The sequence below is a fragment of the Thermobia domestica genome, chromosome 15 (genome assembly GCF_964235325.1).
Source record: "Thermobia domestica chromosome 15, izTheDome1.hap1.1, whole genome shotgun sequence".
NCBI lineage: Eukaryota > Metazoa > Arthropoda > Insecta > Zygentoma > Lepismatidae > Thermobia > Thermobia domestica.
This window is the reverse complement of record NC_137468.1, coordinates 95,412,087-95,432,703: the sequence shown is the minus strand read 5'-3', so window position 1 is coordinate 95,432,703 and position 20,617 is coordinate 95,412,087. Positions and strand designations below refer to the sequence as shown.

The 20,617-nt window shown below is 35.2% G+C and overlaps 1 protein-coding gene across 1 annotated transcript in view; it reads right to left on the bottom strand.

Annotated features, from left to right (window-relative positions):
* LOC145671154 (uncharacterized) overlaps window positions 1-20,617 on the bottom strand; it is a 230,176-nt gene that overhangs the window by 106,779 nt on the left and 102,780 nt on the right. The window contains exon 2 of the mRNA XM_081739988.1: window positions 5,686-6,599. Coding sequence (XP_081596114.1) covers window positions 5,686-6,561 — 876 coding nt within the window. The 5' untranslated portion in view covers window positions 6,562-6,599. The remainder of the gene's footprint in view (window positions 1-5,685; window positions 6,600-20,617) is intronic.

The window sequence follows — 20,617 nt, the reverse complement described above, 5'->3', positions numbered from 1 at the left end:
AGTGTCTATAGCACACTTCTTGCTTTTGTTTGCAGACAGGAATTCGCTATTTCTTAGATTCAAGTACACACGTACTTATTACATCACGACGATAGGTACAGACCAAAACTCAGCATCGATAATTGGAGTACTAGGATTACGAACATTGAAAAGTACGTACAATTTATGTTGATCGCATTTTCCCCATACCTTTTATGTGTGTTAGTTTTACTTTTATCTCTGAATATATTGAGAACTGATCATACATTTATATCAGATATTTCAAATGAAATATAATACTACTGAAGTAACATGAACCCCACAGATTGCCTCATGAAAATTTTCTTTCGTAACAATTTCATACGTCTTCAAAACAACAAAATTCCTGGATCCTTACATGTTGAAGAGAATTCAAAGAGGAGGAGTTGAAATTATTAGCTTAACTTCTGCTGTCTACACAGCATACAATTCTAATGTGAAAATGAATCTCCTTTACACTTCCTCACTACATCTGTATCTTTACAGACAAAAGTGAAGGACGGGACATAAACGAAGTGAATTGCTATAGACAAACATGGCAAACTTGTAGAAGTAATAGATGGTGTGATAACTTTTCTTATAAATTCATATCCGAGTACCTACTTACTTCTCTTAAAGGCCTTTGCAGTTGGCAGCATACAATAGGTTTTGTCATTCAGACTAAAGTAAAGCGCCTATAATGTCCATTAACCCGCTATACGCAGCTCTTCTACTGGTTGCTTAACATAATGGATATCAACCTGAGGAACGTCCTAGCGACAACGTTTATCGCTCAAACTGATCCCTAAAACGTTGAATACGAAAATAAAGGCTCTTTCAAAAAAATTGAATAAGAACTGCCAAAGCTACATAAAATAAAACTACAATGAATCGACAAGTGAAAACGGCACCTTTCTAGAGTTTATGGTTTCCAAGATCTCATTCGCCAGAAAAAAACTGGCCATGAACATGAACTTAGCATTTTAATGTATTGACTAGCTGAACCTGCGCTCTCTACACAGTGCATCATTCACATCTCCTTGTAATTCTTCACATCTGTACATAATCTTTATGGACACAAATGAAAGACGTCTTGATAAAAATCGGCAAGGGGGTGTCATAAAGAGAAGATTTTTCGATATTTTTTTTAATATCTCGCACCGTTTGCAAGATTTGAGCTTACTTCTGGCTGGAGTTTCTAACTCCTGTATGATCAGTGTTTTCTTTCTTCTTGCATGCAGTACGTAATAAGCAAATATATTACACACACAAAATTATAATGACAGAGATATATGGTGTTCATTGGGCAAAACATTTCAAACAATGAAGATTCATCTTAAACTGGAGAAATGGTTACCCTCCGTTTTTCATTATCATTTGGCCATGAAACAAATGCCGGAGATATACTAACCCCGATAGAAATGTGTGTTGTTGGAATGTATAACTTATAGGATGCTTTTTTTTTTTACTTTTTAGAATTTCAACACTTCCAATGTACCCCTAAAAAATGTAATAAAGAAATAACGACCACTTTTTTAAATATTCAAATAGAATACACAAAATTTGCAATCGATCAGTGAAAACGACATCATTCTAGAGCTTGTGGTTTGAAAGATATTATTTACAACAGAATTGGCCACAAATATATGAACTTCTCTTGATCACAAACATATAAACCTAGCATTTTAATATACAGATTGATTAAATTTTAACTTGGAAGTCAGCAGCATTTTAATATCCAGATGGATATTGAATGTAGTAATAAGTTTCCTGTTTACGGGTGAAACAATAGTTTTTCATTAATTCTAGCTAATCTTTATTATAAATGCACACTAAATTTAAGTTAATGTTAACAGGTGTGTTGCATGTACGTATTTTCCCTTAATTCTCGGAATAGTAATTAGTAATCCCTCCCGGGAAACTTTGGCTCAGTCCAAACCCGAGATTTGACGACTGATTCCAAGATCAGATTAGGCAAGTTCTCTAAATCCCAGATGATACACAAAAAGTTCAAAACTCCAAGTTTAGTGACTAATAACTCGAGAACCAAAGATCTGCACAGGAAAAATATTTCAAATACTGTAGGCACTAAAGCTTTTAGTAGTAGTAGTAACAAACAAGAAATAAAATTAACGAAAACATTACGATAATTGTGTTACTATTTAACTTTCCTATTGCTTTCGACTGTAATAACATACTGTACAGCATATTCAGCCCCTAATCTTTGACAATACATACCCTATTCCCATTGTTACAATAGGCACAGAATTAAAAAGTGTGTAATAAAACGACATTGTAAAAGTCAATATATATTAGTACTTTCCGAAAGAAAAGAAAGAAAACAGAAACAGCACGATATTCGGAAAACAATAAAGATTTTTTAAGCGAATCAATTTAATTAACGTTACGATAAAAGGGCACTTGCGTTTATATGCTTACCTCGGAATCGTTTCATACGTTCGCGATTACTTTCCAAATTAGGTTTAACCATTTAATGGCATTTAAGTAATATAAAACGATAAATTTCATTTATTACAACCAATATGAAACTCGGTGAGAAGATTAAAATAAAAGACAATTGAAAAATTGTCGTCATTGTCTTATCAGTGTTCATATAATTGAAATCTTTAGCACACAAGGAGTTTCCGTGATTGAAACACACTCAGATGGTAACAATAGCGTAATGCAATTTTTATACGCGTATTTTTTTTTTCAAATTCACATTCGACACTGAAAAGCTGAGATGTTAAAATGTCATTTTATCGGCTCACTTCGAGTACTGCACGCCAGTTTTCGGTTATGTTATCATGTTAACGTTTAGCAATGCGTTTATTTCAAATAGCTTACAATTTAATATCTGTTATTAGATTTGATTTATTACTAACTTCTCACGAAAATAAATAAGTTTCTTTTCTTCTGACCTCCACACATTTTTTTCTTTCTTTAAGCTATTTTGAACACTTCACGTAAAAATGAAAGACATACAAACAGTACTGACGAAACACCGCCTTCTTGTTTTTTGCTATATCATTATCGGTGGGTATATTTATGATTTGTTCCCATGAATGTATTAGGTCCATTTATTTTCACAAAAGAAAACTCGACTTTTGTTACCGTGACACAATTTCCAAGCATACTCTACAACACATTCCTTACTGTTTTCCTTTCTTAGTTTTGATGCAATCAACGTGCCAGATACTACATTTGGAACACAATGTCAGATATAAGATAACGTGGTTTTATTTTTTAGTGGTCTGTTGAGATGGCTGGTTAACAATCAAAATATTCTTACAAACAAAAAAGCTCATCAGATAATTTGGATTTCTTAAAGGTAATATGTATACGTATGCCTAAAATCTGTCACCATTAGCGTAACTAGGATATTTTGTTACATGAGCATGACCGCTGTTTCTGAGAATTAAAAGAACCTTACCACCTATAGTCCAAAAGTATTCTAGGGGGTGGACCTGACCTGTCACGCCGTTTTTGACAGAGAAGGAATAAAGTATATCAGGGAAAAATGTGACGTGTGCAAGTACATACTGTGTAATGAAGTCATAATTACGTAACTCTTCTAACCAGAGTTCCTAAAAAAAAAAAAAAAAAAAAAAAAAAAAAAAAAACCTGAACTATAGTGGAAAGACGTTAGCCAGCCGATTCTCGCTCTACTTAGTGTCCAGCTATGTTACTTTGTAAGTAGAAAAGAGCTAAACACAGTGAAAACGACAATGTATACATTCAATATGAAACTCGTGATTCTTCATTTATTAAAAGATTTATCAGTAATTGATGTACGGAGAACATCAAAATTGACGCTTGTCAAATTAAATACGGAACTCATTCAGACCGTTAAGACACAAGACGCATTACAGGGAGATATGTCAACCCTTGCGAAGGGCTATCAGTAACAGAAGCAGCAAAAACTTCGTCAAAATCAGTGAAATGTTAAGCTGAAAAAAAAAAAAAGTTTCCAATTGATCAACATGAACAGAAGATTTCTGAATAATGAAACCAGTGCTGGAAAGATGAAAATGAAACCTTCCTTCACAAATAAATATCTTTTATATTTGCATACTTCAGAAATTCACTGTTCACGGGCATTTTCCTGAGGATGTAGTCACAGCATGCTTTGTAAAGTTTTCTCACACTGGAATAAAAATGTCTTATCTCGCATACAGTAGTCATACGATTCAAACTTGGAATTTTCCGTGGTTGTTTTTGTCATATTCATAATTCCTTAACAGAGATTAGAAATCAGAAATAACTTATTTTTCAAGAGTTCGGAATTCGATCTTTCCTCTGATTTCATTAATACACACTTCCAGGGAAACTGATTCAGTTATAGAATTCTGTACAAAAATCAAGATCATTAAATTCTTGAAAGTGAAAACTTACTATTGTGTGGTTAAGTAAAGTTTGCGTCTGACAGTTGGACAACATGTGCGTTGAAGGCACTATTCCCAAAGGCTCTGCACCAACAGTGATATCAACTCTGGTGACATATTTAGAACGTCTAAAAGCCATAATTCTATAAACGTACTAATAAAAGGACGATAGAATACGGCATTGATTGGCCAACTATCCTCTGTTTCGTTTTGTTTACATCACGTGCAGCTACCTGTGAAATAGCTTTCCTCAAAAGCACACACACACACACACACACACACACACAAAAAGTGTGAAGCTTGGCAAATCTTATGGCTGAGGACAGGCCTTCCTTTCTCCTTGCTCAGGAAGTATAGATTTGCAATCTCACTGCTTTTTCTAAACAAAGCACCAAAACATTTTCTCTCTCGCCAGATGAAGTACCATTTCATACCACAGTAGATATATATCTTTCATTTCGATGGAATAAATTAACCTTTTTGTCTTATTTTTAAGAAGAGGACTAAGAAGAAAGGAATTATAACTGCGTCCAAACAACAACAACTATGATTGCAGTTTCAGCACACTTTGCTGAGGATGTTGTATTGTACATGACATAATGCAAACGAACACTGTCTATACAGATAGGAGAAATTACCAAGTAAACAACTTCTATAGTTATAAGCTACGGTGACCTAAGAACGTTACGACACCCGCATCCCCATCCAATGGCCAAGAGGACGATTTCACCTTTCTGGAACATAACCAAACCACTCGTTATTGTGTTGATCGATTTGTTTGTATCCGTCATACAATATTAATACTTTCACTCCTAAGCCTACGTAGGACTCGCGGTAACTTACTATACCCGAAGCCCGAGCCTAGCTCCATAATATTCGGAATTGCAACATCAAAATTATCTGTGCCAGAGCGCTTGGAGGGAGATAAGAGAACCAAAAATGTAATTTAAGCATAAACACTGTAATCAAATTATATTTTAATATTGTATTTCATTATTTACTTCATCTTCCCAAGCAAGCAAAAAAAGCAAGTATTTTTCCTGATTGTGTACGGAGTGTCGCTCATCCCTCAAAAGTTGCGCTGGAGCATCGCTCCGCTACACTACACGCTCGGTAATGTTCTAGCAATTCTACCCATCAATATCAATAAATGTATTCACTGCTTCAAGGTTCATTTCTCCAGCTTACCTTTTTCTCTTTGACTCTTTAACATCTTTTAAAAATCACTCAAGTACAGAAAGCTGCAATTTGCTATATAAGATCAGGAGCGAAAGTGTCAAAATAATACAAAATCTGTACTTACCAAGAGCGGTAAATGATTCAGAACGTAGCACAAAATCAAGACGGACGTTACGGTTGACCATCGAAGTTCTGCAAGTACTCCATCTGGTGTTGGAATTTTTCGAGAATCAGACCATCCGTAACTTCCTCCCAAACTCCCGTTACTACCACTAAGAACGGCTTTGGCACCAAGACCAGGTGTACGATGCAAGGGACTCAACACACTACCACGTCCGGATGTGTTCGTAGACGCTGTAGATGTATCGGATGCACTTGGAGGTGCCAAAGTGTTTAAGTCTGATGCAGTTCTGAGCAATGTAGAACGAGAACAAAGTTGGCACTGAACAATACATATAGAGACTACAGTTGCAATCACAAACACACCGTGTAAACCAATCGCAAATATTGCGAATTTGGGGTCCAATTGATGAGGTAAGAGTGAGCATTTGTCAAATGATACTGAATCAGAGTCAGCAGGGCGTGCAAAGACGGCAGCGACGCCAACAAAACAACTAATGACGGCAAGAACACTTACATGATATCGTATTTGGTTACGGCGTACACTAAAGCGATACCGATATGGCCACCGTAACGTCAACGCACGGTCAAGCACCAGTGAAGACAAAGTTGCAGCTTCAAGAGTGTGTGTCGCAGTGAGTCCCCATATTGATCCCAAACAAAGTAACTCCACTTCAGGTCGTAACAGAGTGAGAATGGAAATGCTGAAAGTAAGAATTTGTTTCACTACTCCTTCCGCTAAGAGAGCCACTATGAAGAGATCCACAGACCGCCACTGACTACGATGATAATGAAGAATGACCAGCGCCCAGCACAGAAGCACCAAGACCAGCGGCGCAGCGGCCGCCGAACCGATCCAGCTCGACACCACCGGCTGCATCACGGCTCATCTCATTTCCATTGTTCATATCATCGCACCTGCAACGAGAACAAAACAATTATTATTATAATTCGTTTCCTAAATAATTAAGTTTAGCAGATGTATTACACGATACAACCGTTAATGTTACACTTTCGTATTTAGAAGACCAAAAATTTTAACAGTTTATTCTCAGTAATTATGAGAGAATATTACACCCGAAAAGGATGATCAAATATATAGTTCGGTTGCATAGCTAGAATTATTGTTATTGGAAGGAAGTCTACAGTGATAACTTTCTTCTGAATGCTATTGTGTTGTGATAGAACTTATCTGGCTTCGAGGACTGCCTTCCCTTGTCTTCGCCACTGATGATTGGGGAAAAAATTAAAGTACGTATTCTACAAGTACATTAGGAAATACATTTCTGGGATTTCAGCAACTGAAATACATTTCTGGCATTTTATGTCCGTCACATATGACGTCCGTCGACGATCACACTGACCGGGAAAGTGGGAAGGAAGAAAGCACCCTGGGATTTGTATATATTAGACACCAACCCGGTATTTGCCTGATGTGAATGAGGAAAACCCAAGAAAAACCTCACTCAGGAAGGCTAGCCTCAAAAAGCTTTTACACTTTTCCAACAGGTGTCGCCACCAGGAATTGAATCCGGAACCAAAGGAGAGAAGTCGAGAGGTCATCTACCAATATAAGTACAATATCATAGGGAACTTGTCTAACGGTCTTAGAAGTCATATCTGATTATCTAGTTTCAAAAGAAGTTTTGTTCTCTAATGTAGATTTAAACTGAAACCAAACCTAAAAAGAGATAAAGGTTGTGAATACTAGAATTACGTCTAATGCATACTCTTTAATTATAGGCCAGAAAACAGTCATATGTATCTTAGAATTTATGCTTAAGAGTTTTCATCCCGGCGAAATTAAAATACCGCTAATTTTACAGTAATTATGTGATATCTTCAAATAGATAATTGAAATATGGAACAAGAGCGCCCTAGACAATATTTTTTGCGTGAGGTATCGTTATCACAAGTCACCTAGTGACTTTCCGTTTTCAGCCGTTTAGAAACGCGAAAATAAATGCCGATTTTCAAAATGGCTCGAAATCGAAAGCAGATAAATGAGTCGTGATAACGGTTTCTCATGTAAAATATTATTTTCTAGGGCGCTCTTGTTCCACATTTCGATTATCTTTTATTTACTTGAAGATATCACATAAGTACTGTAAAATTAGCGATATTTTAATTTCGCCGGGATGAAGACTCTTAACGATGCCATAAACTCATTGACTTGTATGGGGAAGCTTTTTTATTTTTCTTTGAAACGAATGAGGATTTTGATTTTGCTTAAGTTATTTCCTTTTTCAAATTTAGTTAAATGTCCCTTGATTTCCCAAAAAGTTACACTTATGTTTAATATTACTCAAACTAAAGTTGATTATTACAAAATATTAAATTTATGGACTACAGAATTTAATTTTAACGAAATGAGAAGGCATTTAATTAGATTTTTTTTTAGAATAAAACGGTAACATCAAATCACTAAAATTCCAGTTCATTTCGAAGAAATTAGGAAAATAATTCCACATATAAAGCAATACATATATTTAAAAAAAAAAAAAAAAAGATGCCGTAAGCATTCAAACACCGTTAAAACTTAATATTCAATATTGCAGATTCAACTTGTAAGAATACAGCATCAAAATTGTTTAAGTCACGCCTACATCTAATGATTTGTTACAAATGAACGTGACGAGTATCTGATAGAAAGTGAAATAATGGGGAAAGTGGCTATCTACAGCTCATTTAAAATAGCAACCCCCAAGACATTTCTGACAATATTATAGTGTCGTGCCCTGAATATATTAGTAATTTTTATAATAACGATTCTACTCCTTTTTTCGAAGGACTTCAGTAACAGATACACAGATCGAATGTAAAAGGAAACTCATATATAAAGTAACTGAAGGAATATTAGTCGAACAACCTTAAAACCCAACCATCGTTAGGATCCGATCGTCTCCAAACAAAATTAAATTGTTATTTTAAATATTAGGCTATTAAGAGCGAGAATCCAGCTGAATATACTCTTTATTTCTGGTAAAACTGCTTGTCTTATGCAGGGATAAAAGTGGATCTGAAAAGGTGGGGGGACGGTAGGTAGCAGCATCACGCCACGCCGTCCCCCCGGCCCAGAGGCGTAACTAAAGGCTTGGGGGCCTCCCAGCAGACAGCATGGAGTGGGGCCCCTTCTCTACGTCCTACTTCACGATTTGGGGCCCTTTATGGTTTGAGGCTCCCCCGCAATGTGGGGTCTGCGGGGGCCTTATTTGCGCCCCTGCCCCGGCCTATCTTTGCCCATTGTATTTTTTTTTAGGAACTGGGGGGACGCCGTACATATATTTTCGAGGTTGGGGGACCGTCCCCCCGCACTTTTACACCTGGTCTTATGACATTACTGCCCATAGCTCCTCCGTTGTTCCACAATGATCATAAAGAAATAACTTAGGACTCTAAGACATGCTGTTAAAAAAACTATATTTCTACATGAGAATTTACACGCACCGATATCATTTTATTCAGGGCAAAGAGAGCTGCTGATTGGTGTGTCTCATATTTGGACTTTCTTTAATAGTTAAACGCTAGTAATATTACCCAAGGAGGAACTCTTGCGAGATATTAATATCCAGACCCCCGGGAGTACGTAGAAATATCTCTAACTTGAAGTTTCTTCATAAGATAATTAATGTGAACTTAAGATTGGAAACCCTACCTTAACAACTATCCTTACGTGTTCCTTCCCGCAAAATCCGAAATACCTATCTACTCTATCTTGCCCGTCCCAGGTTGTCAATTATGCAGATGTTTCTTTTTCACAGAATACGGAATTATTATAATCTAGCAACTAAGGTGGGAACATTTTTTTTCGAGCTACTCGATGTTTTACAGAGTAATTAAACGCGTGTTGGCCAAATCATATTACTTTAGCACTCTTTGTAGAGATTGCTGTCAAGAGCGCCCATCAGGGGGGGGGGCAAGGTGGGGCGCTTGCCCCCTTTAGAGGAAATTGGCTTCGAAAGATCGAAAACTCAATAGATATTTTAGAATAGTTTCTGCAAAATTTCAGACTACATTTGAAATGTCGCTTATATTTGCCCCCTCCCCTTGGAAACCACAACATGGGCGCCCTTTATTGCTGTTATTGTTGTTGATAGTATTTTTTTCCTGTTTGTTAACATTTCCCTGTGTAAAATGGCAAAATCATGCTGTATCTGGGAATTTGTTCAATAAATATTGTACAATTTACAGTATAATTTTAATCCATTCACGATCGTGTGTACTGGAGCTCAAGCGTTTTGCGCATTAAATACAATGGGTCCATAGCATTATACAAACCTACCAACTACAAGACAAGCATATTTCTTCTCACACAGAGAAGCTGCTCAATAAGTTAAACACCTTCTGTAAGTCCACACGATTTTCCTGTAGCTAATTTATGTAAAGTTGACAATATATTATAGTGATGGAGACAATACAGTAATCCTTTAATATTTATCTGTATCTTGACTCAAGAGACAATAACTTCTGAAGATCAACTCTCTGGTTCATGGCCTGGCGTCAAGAGCACCCAGAAAACCGTTGAACTTGTCTAACAGGTATGGCATACAAAATATGCTTCCATGGTTTTTATACTGAATAAATAAGGTGTGTTAGTCAGACCGGAGGAATCTAATAAGCATACAGACAACATTATGTTCGCCTACGTCACATATTTGTTTCCGAATCAGTATGCAAAGCGATGATTTGTCAGATTAATAAGCTTACAAAGCAAAATTTTAATGGGGTTATTAGTTAAAAAAAAAAAAAAAAAAAACTGAGCACAAACATCCAAACTAAAACATAAATAACCCAACTACTACTTATACATTACAACACTGGTCTTATGGGAACAGTTGCTTTTATTCTCGCTTAGTATTTTTAGGAGTGCTATACAAGGGTGCACTCTAAAAACAGATGAATTTTACGAGAACATAGCCAGAATTCTTTCCCTACTGCAGGTTTATAATTATATTCCGTAGCAAAATTTTGTGGAAGTGTAATCGAACCTGCATGTTTATAGGTATCATAATATTTCTTGTTAGCAGGAATTTATAAATAATCACTTCAAGACATTTCGGTACTTTACCGAACAAACAAACTATATACGGGGATAGCAAAACATGTATACGTTTGCACACGCAAGCAAATATCAAAAATTTGAATTAAAGCAATACGAGGATGCCACTTCTTTTTACCAATTTTTCGTTTTTCGTTCCGGTAACTGGTCACACTGAGATGTATATGCTAGAAAAAGTTGATAATACCTTAAGTTGTTTAAAATTCCCTGTTTAGCAGTACAGCCTACACATTTCGTTTTCACCAATGATCTAATTTTTTTAAAATTTAATTCACAAGGCTGAAATTTGCTTTTGTCTACAAATATACTTATGATTTACCATCCTTTTAGGAGATATACGTATATACACATATTTCTCTCCGTAAAATGCTCTGAATTTAGGATGAAAATCTGATATCACCAACTGCCGGGATGAACTTTTAAACATAATGGAATGCTTTTAAAAATTACGATGAAATATAAGGCAACTGGAGATAACAGATCTCTCAAAGTCCATGTTTGAGATCTACAGCGCCCTCCACATTGTGAGCAACTACCACCCTCCACAATGACATTTCAACCTTTACAATAACAGCAGCAAATACGAACAGTGATGGAAGCTCACTGGTAGAGTGAGGATCTCTGGTACCAGGATCCCTGGTTCAATCGCAGTGAGTTGTCAGGTTCTCTCGTTTCCTTCCACACTGTCATTCTACCAATTATTTTCTAGTCATTCACTTCAATTATCCGTCTCAGCCTAAAGTGTATGAGCGTCGGAAGTAAAACTTGAAATATTTTTTATTATGAATTAAAACATCCGGAATATTAATTATGAATTAATTTTATATTTTAAAAAGTCCAAATTCAATTGTACCAAGGAGGAAACAAATTTTTCTGCATTGGTTAACCCTTGTCTTCATAAATATGAGCAACTCACCAGTATTAACTGAAATCCACATCAACAACCGAACAACCCACCGTATACACACAACACCGTGAGACTACATTGTATCACTGAAGATGGTTAACATCTAAAGCATCACCGTCTTACTCTCCTAATTTTACTCTGTATATCTTGTAAAATGATTTCATCTCAGTTTTAATTAAATTAGCGTGAAGCATTCGACGGACGACTTCTCTGGAAGAGAATATTGCGTGCGATGCAGCAGGTTTTCTCTCAATGTAATTTTCCGGTGTCCGCGTGTGTGGAATTAAAAAAACACAACAACTTTCTCCAATTGTTCCCTTTCTCCCTTGATTCAATCCCTTTTCAGTAAATATTAGTTAAATAATGCGTTACCTTTTATACCATGAATATAAATACTCCTATAGTAATAAGTAAGCAACTAACTTCTTAAAATTCAAGAAAATTAACAGCAATCGTAAATAATTGCCTACTTTCCGCACTGTAAAAAATAAAACAGCATTTAAACACTTAGTACAGGTGTTGAAGGGGAAATCTATCAAATGTGTGTTTATAAAGTATGCAAAAGTGTTCATTCTCCGAAAGCAGTATCTAGTATGACTATTTAAAACCCTTCTTCTCGTCAAACAGTTCGAAAATGAAAGTGATAAGATACATTTTGCACATTCAAAGAGTGCTGAAAGAGTGTTGGAAATGTGTAGTGTTTTCTACTGTCTGAAAATAGTTTTTTTTTTTTTTTTTTTTTTTTATCTCAGTGCGAGATATGTTGCAACGAATATTCAAATTACATTTTGTATTAGGTTGTCAGCCAAATAATTTTACTACTTGAAAGACTTTGATGAGAAACATTTCAGCGTAAGCCATTCAAGTAGAGTGAGACTTTGTACGGTATCCTATTTACAGAACCCACTCTTTTCTATTTTGTTTAATACTTCATTAATGAATATAAGCTGCTCTCTTTCAGTTTTTAACTCAATGCATAAAAATTTATATATGGAATTATCGCACGCAAACAACTGCGAAATATCTAGGTAATATAAAATAATTACAATCAAGTCCCTTATTATAATGTATAAATAAATATCATCATCAGCAGCAGCAGCATTCTGCCATTATTGGTAGGTCACTTGCCGCAACTGAGAAGCTTCCACGCTTCACAGTCTTCCGCTAACCTCTTCGAATTCACATAGGATTTTTCTGTTTTGATATCGCCCATTAATTGTAGTATCCTTCACCCCTCCCTCTTTCCTGCCATCATACTCCCTAGCGTATTTCTCATGATACAGTTCCTTCCAAGGATCTTATAAAATAAAGGATCTTCATCCTATTAAATAATGAAGCCAAAAAACAACCGAGCATCGGCACGTCTGATTGGCTACTCTCGTTTCCGACATCGTCTGATTGGCTCAAAACATTGCGATCCTATTGGGCGGAGTGGGCAGAGTAGGGGTGGCAAAACTGTGACGTATGGCTTCAAGATTTTATTGTAAGGGTAGATCCTCTATTTATAAGATCCTTGGTTGCTTCTTTACTAATGTCCTAACCAGTTTCTCTTCCTTTCTTCAATAATATCTGAAAGTGTTCTTTCTCGCCCATCATTTCCAAGACCCTCTCCTTAGTTTTCCCTATCGACCCACCTAATTGTGTCTATTCTTCTCTACACCTACATTTCTAAACCTTCCAGTCATTTTTAATCTTTTTTGCGTAATATCCATACAAGGACAAAATACAAATAGAGCTTTTACTGGTGAATATCAGTAACAGTACTTATTTTGCTCGTGGATGTTAAGTAGGGTGCGAAATTCTGGGAGTTAGGGGAATTTCCACCACTTAATAGTTTTACCAAAATAAATATCCCTGACTAACAGCTTACTGGGATGAATAAAGTGGCACTTGTCAGAAGTCTGGAAATTAATAACAGTAATTCATATATAATTAGCATGTACCTTCAATTTTATACGTAATTAATTGGTGAACTACCGGTTAGCGGTATCTCAAATCTTGCATAGTTTAATAATTATGCAAATAAGAAAACTACGTTGCAACTTCCAGTGCGAAGAGTTCTTTTTTTTTTTTTTTTTTTTTAATACTCTTCTCATCTTCCTTTCCCTACATAAATGTCTGGATGTAAAATCAATCAGTTTGAATTATGATTTCGCATCCTAATATTAGGGGGTTTTAATCTTCTTCCAAGTAATGTTTTGGACCCCAAGGGTGAGGTAACTCTTTCCCATCTTATAGACATCCTTGCATCTCAAACTTATATAGATCGCTTGACCCCGCCTTAATAAATGAGTGGTCGGAGATCCAGAACTGCTGAGAGGTTCAGAAGACAATGAGTATGATAACGTACAAATTAAATTAACTCTATCTCTTCAAGAAAATATCCACCTATAGTAGAATTGCCAGCCTAAAATGATATCATTGTCACTATAAGGGTTTCATCAGGACCACCATGTCAGGCAAAGAAGAAAACGTTTAGGATTACACAACAAACTAAAGAAGTCATTCAAAATGCACACATGATTAAGAAACTAGAAAATAAAATATTTTTTTAAAAAAAAGTGTGATAGGCCGACGTGTAAACTTACTAACTTATAGATCTCTTATTTACATTCAGATACTAAATAAGTGAAAACGACAGATGTTATGGCTACGGCTTTAAACCCTAAGAGGATATCAACAATGAGAATATTTACAACCAAAGGAGATATCAACAATATAGTCAATATTTACAACCAGAACTAGTTTAAAAATTGGAAAATTTGATAAGGGTTGTTAATTTTTACTATTGTTTATGCTTAGGTTCAAATCTCCTAGAGTTCCTAGATCCCTACTCCAAACGTAACGCTAATACACTCACATATAGAATAATACGTCCAAGTTCTACACTCTTATGAAGACAATATTAAATTATTTTGGACAAAACACCCTAGATAAGGTAGACGGTCGTTTTCTATTTGATGATAAATTGGCATATCTTCGTTGGAATAACCAATAGGAATATCTATAAAAAGATCAGTTAACAGCGGAATCTTGTGATTTTACGAGATCTAGCGATTGTTGTAAGAATTATAGGCGATGGAAGCATCATTTCTGACGTTTCGAGTTCACAAGAATGTGAATTTCAAGGCGAAAACAGATTTGGCCGTCGTGAACAGGCGTAAGTTGAGTAAAGTAGCGAAATTTGAGACATGCTTATTGATTATTCACGCGACGGTATATACTACAACAAGAATTTTAGGAATGATTCAAAAAAATGTATCAAAAGATTCCGATCTTGGGCAATAATTAGTTTTTGAATCAGGTGCCACAAAATTTTTGAACGGCCCCTAAATCGAGTTTTCCTACTTTCAACAGAATAAGCACTTCATACTGAGTTAAGTAACAGTTTCGGTTTGGCTACAGGCCTACAATAAAATGTTTGCCTGAAATATACTGGATCTTTCGATCCAAAAACATGGGTAAAAAAATGTATACACATGTCCAAAATGATTGTTGCATATCTATAACTGTCTTTTTATAAGAATATAATTTGATAATGATTTTGCAGGGTTCTTTTAATACTGTTACTATGTGTATGATCGGGAAATGTTTATTTGTGGTAAATTTCATAGGAAAAGAATTATAAATACGGAAATTAGAATGAGTAAAACAAAATGTTAAATGGACAAGAAAGTTTTATTTTCGTTTTATTGTTCTTATTTATTGCTCTTTTGACATGAAATTTGCCACATACTTGTCTTTCCCGATTATACACATACTAACATTATAAGAAATACCGGGCGAATTCGTTATCAAATTCTATTCCTAGAACAACATATTTATAGGCATGCGATAATAATTTTGGACACGAGTGTACGTACGCTGGCGTTTGCTTATTCAGAAGCTCTGTAAGTCACATTATTTGTTAAAGGTCAATATACTAAACAAAAAACAAGCCATAAGCACTAAAATTGAATTAGTTCAACTGGTAAATCCCCGTAAGTCTCACCACGATTTGGAAGAAAATTATCCACAGTTAACTTGGAGAACAACCTTTCTCTCTCCTTTTTCGCTCTTTTGCTTCATGGCTTCAAAAGCCCAATTACCGCCATACATCACGGAATGTGTCAGAAGACGACACACAACAGTCACGATTTCAACCCAGAAGGAGAGAAAGAGGAGTTGAAAGAAAGAAAGGGGCGGACAGCTCCAAAACTCACGAGTTGTGTCGATATGGATTTCTGAGTTATTTTCTTTCGTTCCACCTCTCCTATAGAGTAATCGTATTTCTTGTAAACTATTATGGTTCAATTTTTTTTCTCACGCAGTCACAAGTAATATTGCTTGATTTCTCTATTACCAAACAAGGTTATTGCTTCAAATGATATATGCAAAAGAATTCTCATTTATTCCTTGTACGTGATAGTTTATACACCTGACTTCTTTTTTACATCTTTTGAATTCTTCCAGGTACAAAGGTTCCAGATTCACATCTACCATGTTGTAAATGTTGAAAAGTCAATAAGCACGTCCTATATGTTCTGTCATTTTATTATATTATTATTATTATTATTATTATTATTATTATTATTATTATTATTAAGGATTATTTTAAAAGGGAAATGTCTCAATCTGTGAGTAAGGCTGATTCCTAATAGATAAGCGCCACTGCGCTTAGTTCGCTGGCTGTCTTTTATTTGAAAACGGATACATGAGAATGCTGAATAGTCTCTCCTCACTAGTAACGCATGGAATGGAACCACCACATCATTTTCAAAAGAGTTCAAAATAATTTGAGGTGGTGTAGCTGCCCCATCATCTGATTTTTTCTTTTAAAAAAGGGCCTTATTTCAGTAAAACACAAAAGGGGTGGGGTTCCTATAAGTAATAAAAACTTTTACTATCATTTAGATTCCTGGAGAACTCAAATTTCATGTCATTTTTCTAGGGAGACATCTTTATATTTATCTAGGAGGCCCAAAAGCGATGTTTATTCCACCAGAAAAAAGAATTACAGCGCTACTCACTATTATCATAACCCTTAAAATTTAATATCGACTCGTGTAAGTGAAAAACAACCAGATTATGTTGTTTTATAACAGTGGGACAGTTAGTTTCAAGGTCGTTTCCTACCTTCTATATCATATCCATCTTCACTTTCACAAGTGAAACTGATACCCTTGATAATATCATATACACCATGAATAACGAAAGCTGCCACGCTAACGAACAGCATATAGATATTATAAAATGCATGAAATGAAAATGTAATTGAGATTTCCAGATATGTAATGGACATATTAATTGGGACAGTTAATATAATAATTGCTGACACTCCTGTTTGCTGCTTTGTTAGCATGCACAGTTTCTTTACCGTAACTGTATCTAAAGACGTTAAAAAAAAAAACTTGTTGAAACATCTGTTTACAATTATTATAATACACCAGTAATCAAAGGCAATAAATTGTAAAATGTGTTTCCATACAATTCTACAATTCACACTAATCGCATATTACAATCTCTTCCGCAATTGTTTTCTGCATGAGTCATTCTACAACGTATTAACACGTGCACTCGTCATCACACTTTCTCGTTTTTGAATTGTATATTCCAAGACTTGATAAATAAATAAAAAAAAAAAATAGAATGAATAATTAACAAAAAACATTTAATTGAGTATGAAATCTGAAACCAATGGAAGAATCGATGAACTTACATGTATCATATTATTCTCAACACTGCTTCCGACATTCCACTACGTTTCTTTGAATTATCTCCAATTGTAAAAATTCCGCACATAATCAAGATCTAAACCTTTCACAGTACAGAGGTTAAAATTTCTTGTATATGAAAATCCCTGGAATTGAGATCAATCATTACATATTGTATATATACTCTGCACTAATGTTATCCAACCAGCGCCGTATAATTTCTGTTAAATGTGATTTCTAGTGTGTGGAGTGCCTGGTTCGATCCCAGCTCGCGCTCTGTGGTGGACAAACAGTGTGTCGCAATTATCCCGTTCCCTCTCACTTTAACATTTCATTATCTTCACTGTCTTCCTTAGAAGGGAATCAAAATAGTAGTAAAAAAAAAAAAGTTTCTGTGGAATGTGATAGGATTATGTAACCCCTTTTATATATGCAACCAAAATTACTTGTAGGATATTTGGGTAGCTATCACAGTAGGGTAGGATCCATCGTTCAGACAACGAATCATTTATTGATTTTAATTGTCAATTACTGAAAATCATCGAAATAAAAAAAGAGAAGCACTGATAAAGGCACTACAGATGATCATGCGAACTTTTCCATGTATGAGATATGGATAGACACCGTTAGTTACAGTTACCCGTTAAGAGGTTAACTGATTGATTCCATTAACGAATACGGCCGAAATAGTCGCTCTAGCTATATGTTGCAAAAAAACAGAATTCAAATAATTATTTTACATGTATGGGATGTGGGCTATAAACAACAACCGTTATTCGTTAATATATTAATGGATTCAGTCCACTAAAGAACTTGGCCGAGATAACACTAGCTATCTACTGCAAAACAATTAAAACATTCGCAACCATTCAAGAGTTATCATGTGTAGTAACGGACATACTAATACAATATTATAAATATCTCTGTCTGACCCTAACAATAATACTGTACTGTCATCGGGTTTAAGCATTTATTCAAATATTCACACCTCTACTTAGAATAAAACTGCGCAAAATTTAAGATGTAGGATTTGACTAACAAACAAACAAACGGAAAAGAACTGCATAAAGGCATTGAAAAAAGTTAATAATATGCTACAATACGTTTCCATATACATATAAAACTGTAATTCGACACATGATCATTTAATCATGGAAAATGGCTGAACAGTTTGAAACTAATTTTGGAATAGTTATCACTAGAGAGAGTCAAAATATTAAATTTCACATTTTAAACCATGCCATGCCATGCAAGTCAACGGGAACAGTTATAATAATGTTTCATGGTATGTCAAATCAAAAATAGCGTATTAAAAGTTTCATATTTCATAATATTTTGATAAAATTTTTATATTCAGTGAAAATCCTAATATTTCTTCACTTTCTGCATATTTCGTATGCCTAGACTGAATCATTAACTTCGAGTACTCTAGTGACCTTACATCACTTTCAGGTGTAATGGTGTGTTTTTTTTATGAGTAATTTATTAGTACATTTCCCTGTGATACTAACTTTACACACATTGTCAAAACCCATGATTAAATAAGATAGAATACTCCAATACCTCGTATAATAATAGGCATGTTATATATGTATGATGAGTTAGTTATTGATGGTTTCATATGCAGAAAAAATAATCTTGGTTTTATATTAATATGTAAAAAGAAAAAAAAGGGGGGGAGAACTTACTAGCTACACTGCTGAGGAAGACAACCAACAGAAATCAGAACATAAGGTTGACTTCGGCGTAAGAATATTTGTTCAAATCATTCTGTTGTTCCTCATTCTAAAATAAACCGGTTTTAAAAGAAATAATTACTATGGCAGAACATCATTACAAGCTATGAAGACAAACTGAACTAGATAAAAACTAAGATTGTGCAGACAGTACTTTGTGTATATCTGTTTGTTCCCGCAAGTCAAAGTACTGTCAAACTCTGAAACTGGAAAACAAGCGAAGGTTAAAGGTCATAGCGGCCAATTTACATATGAAAACTCTATTCAACTTAAAAGAGCCATCCAGCTACAACTCAACTCGAGCTAAATGTATTAAGAAAAATGTTGTGCGAAAAAAAAAAATCAATGTTGTCAAACTCTTCAAGTTATAAAAACAAAATATGCGACTGTAAAAGCGAAAAGTGCACTGTTATTCACACATAACATGACACAAACCATGGTTAAGTTCTTGTCCTATCCCATGCCGCTGAAGAAAAGACATGAAAAAGTAATCGGAATTTGTTTCAACGATCAAAATAGCAGAAATAACCTGTTTTCCTTGCACGAAAGCGGCCATTATGCATAGTTAAAAAAAAAAAAAAAAAAATGATGCATTCTCTTCGTTTTAAAGAAAAAGATGTGACCTTTAGTTTGTTTTATAAGTACCAAGGATGCTGCACTGAATTTTTATTTCATTTTTATATTGACCTTTTTGTAGCCCTGAACTTTGGTTCCGGGATAAAACAAAAGAAATGAGAGATCACAAAGGACTAGCGACTCCTCATTCTCTCTTCACAATGAATAATAAGAGAGTTTTTACTTTGTTTACTTAATGTATGCACCTCTGTCAATAGGATTCATGGAGACTAAACAAACACTATCAACTGTCTTGTCTTTGGAAAAGTTTTTCTTTCCAACAACACCTACAATATTATATATAAGTAAGTGCAACGCAGATATCAAAAGATTTAATGAGACAACACACCCAATACAAGGATGTTGGTTTTCTCCCAAGTAGTATCAATTTCGGTTATTTAAGTGACTAATCTGATCCAGTGTTCGGGACACAGAACTGCTGTCTTGTAGATCCAACTTCGATCCTGCCTGAATTATCACCTGCAATAGAACATTTGAGTTTCTGCCCTCGTTAGTTGGTCTTCAACTGGGATCTGCAGTTTTACCAGATGCTGGAACAATCGAATGTTCATTATTCGAACACGGAATAATTATTCCAATATTAGTAGAAAAAAACTATTAGGAGAACGAAAACTAATTAGAATATAGGCATCCATCGCAATTACTGATATCCATCGCGCTTTCTTCATTGGAGTTTCCTCCATCCTAAGTAAAACATCTCCACTGCCACCAAAGATGTTGATCAACACCAGTAGCTCTATCGGTAATTGAATCCAGGATTACGCTTACCAAAGTCACCCACTACCTCTAATTACGTGTCTTCCATATAGAGCGTTTAGTGTATAGCAGTATTGTTCAACGTTCTTCCATGATCGAGCATATCTGATGCCCATGGAATGCGGGCGCCATTGACGATTTCACCACCA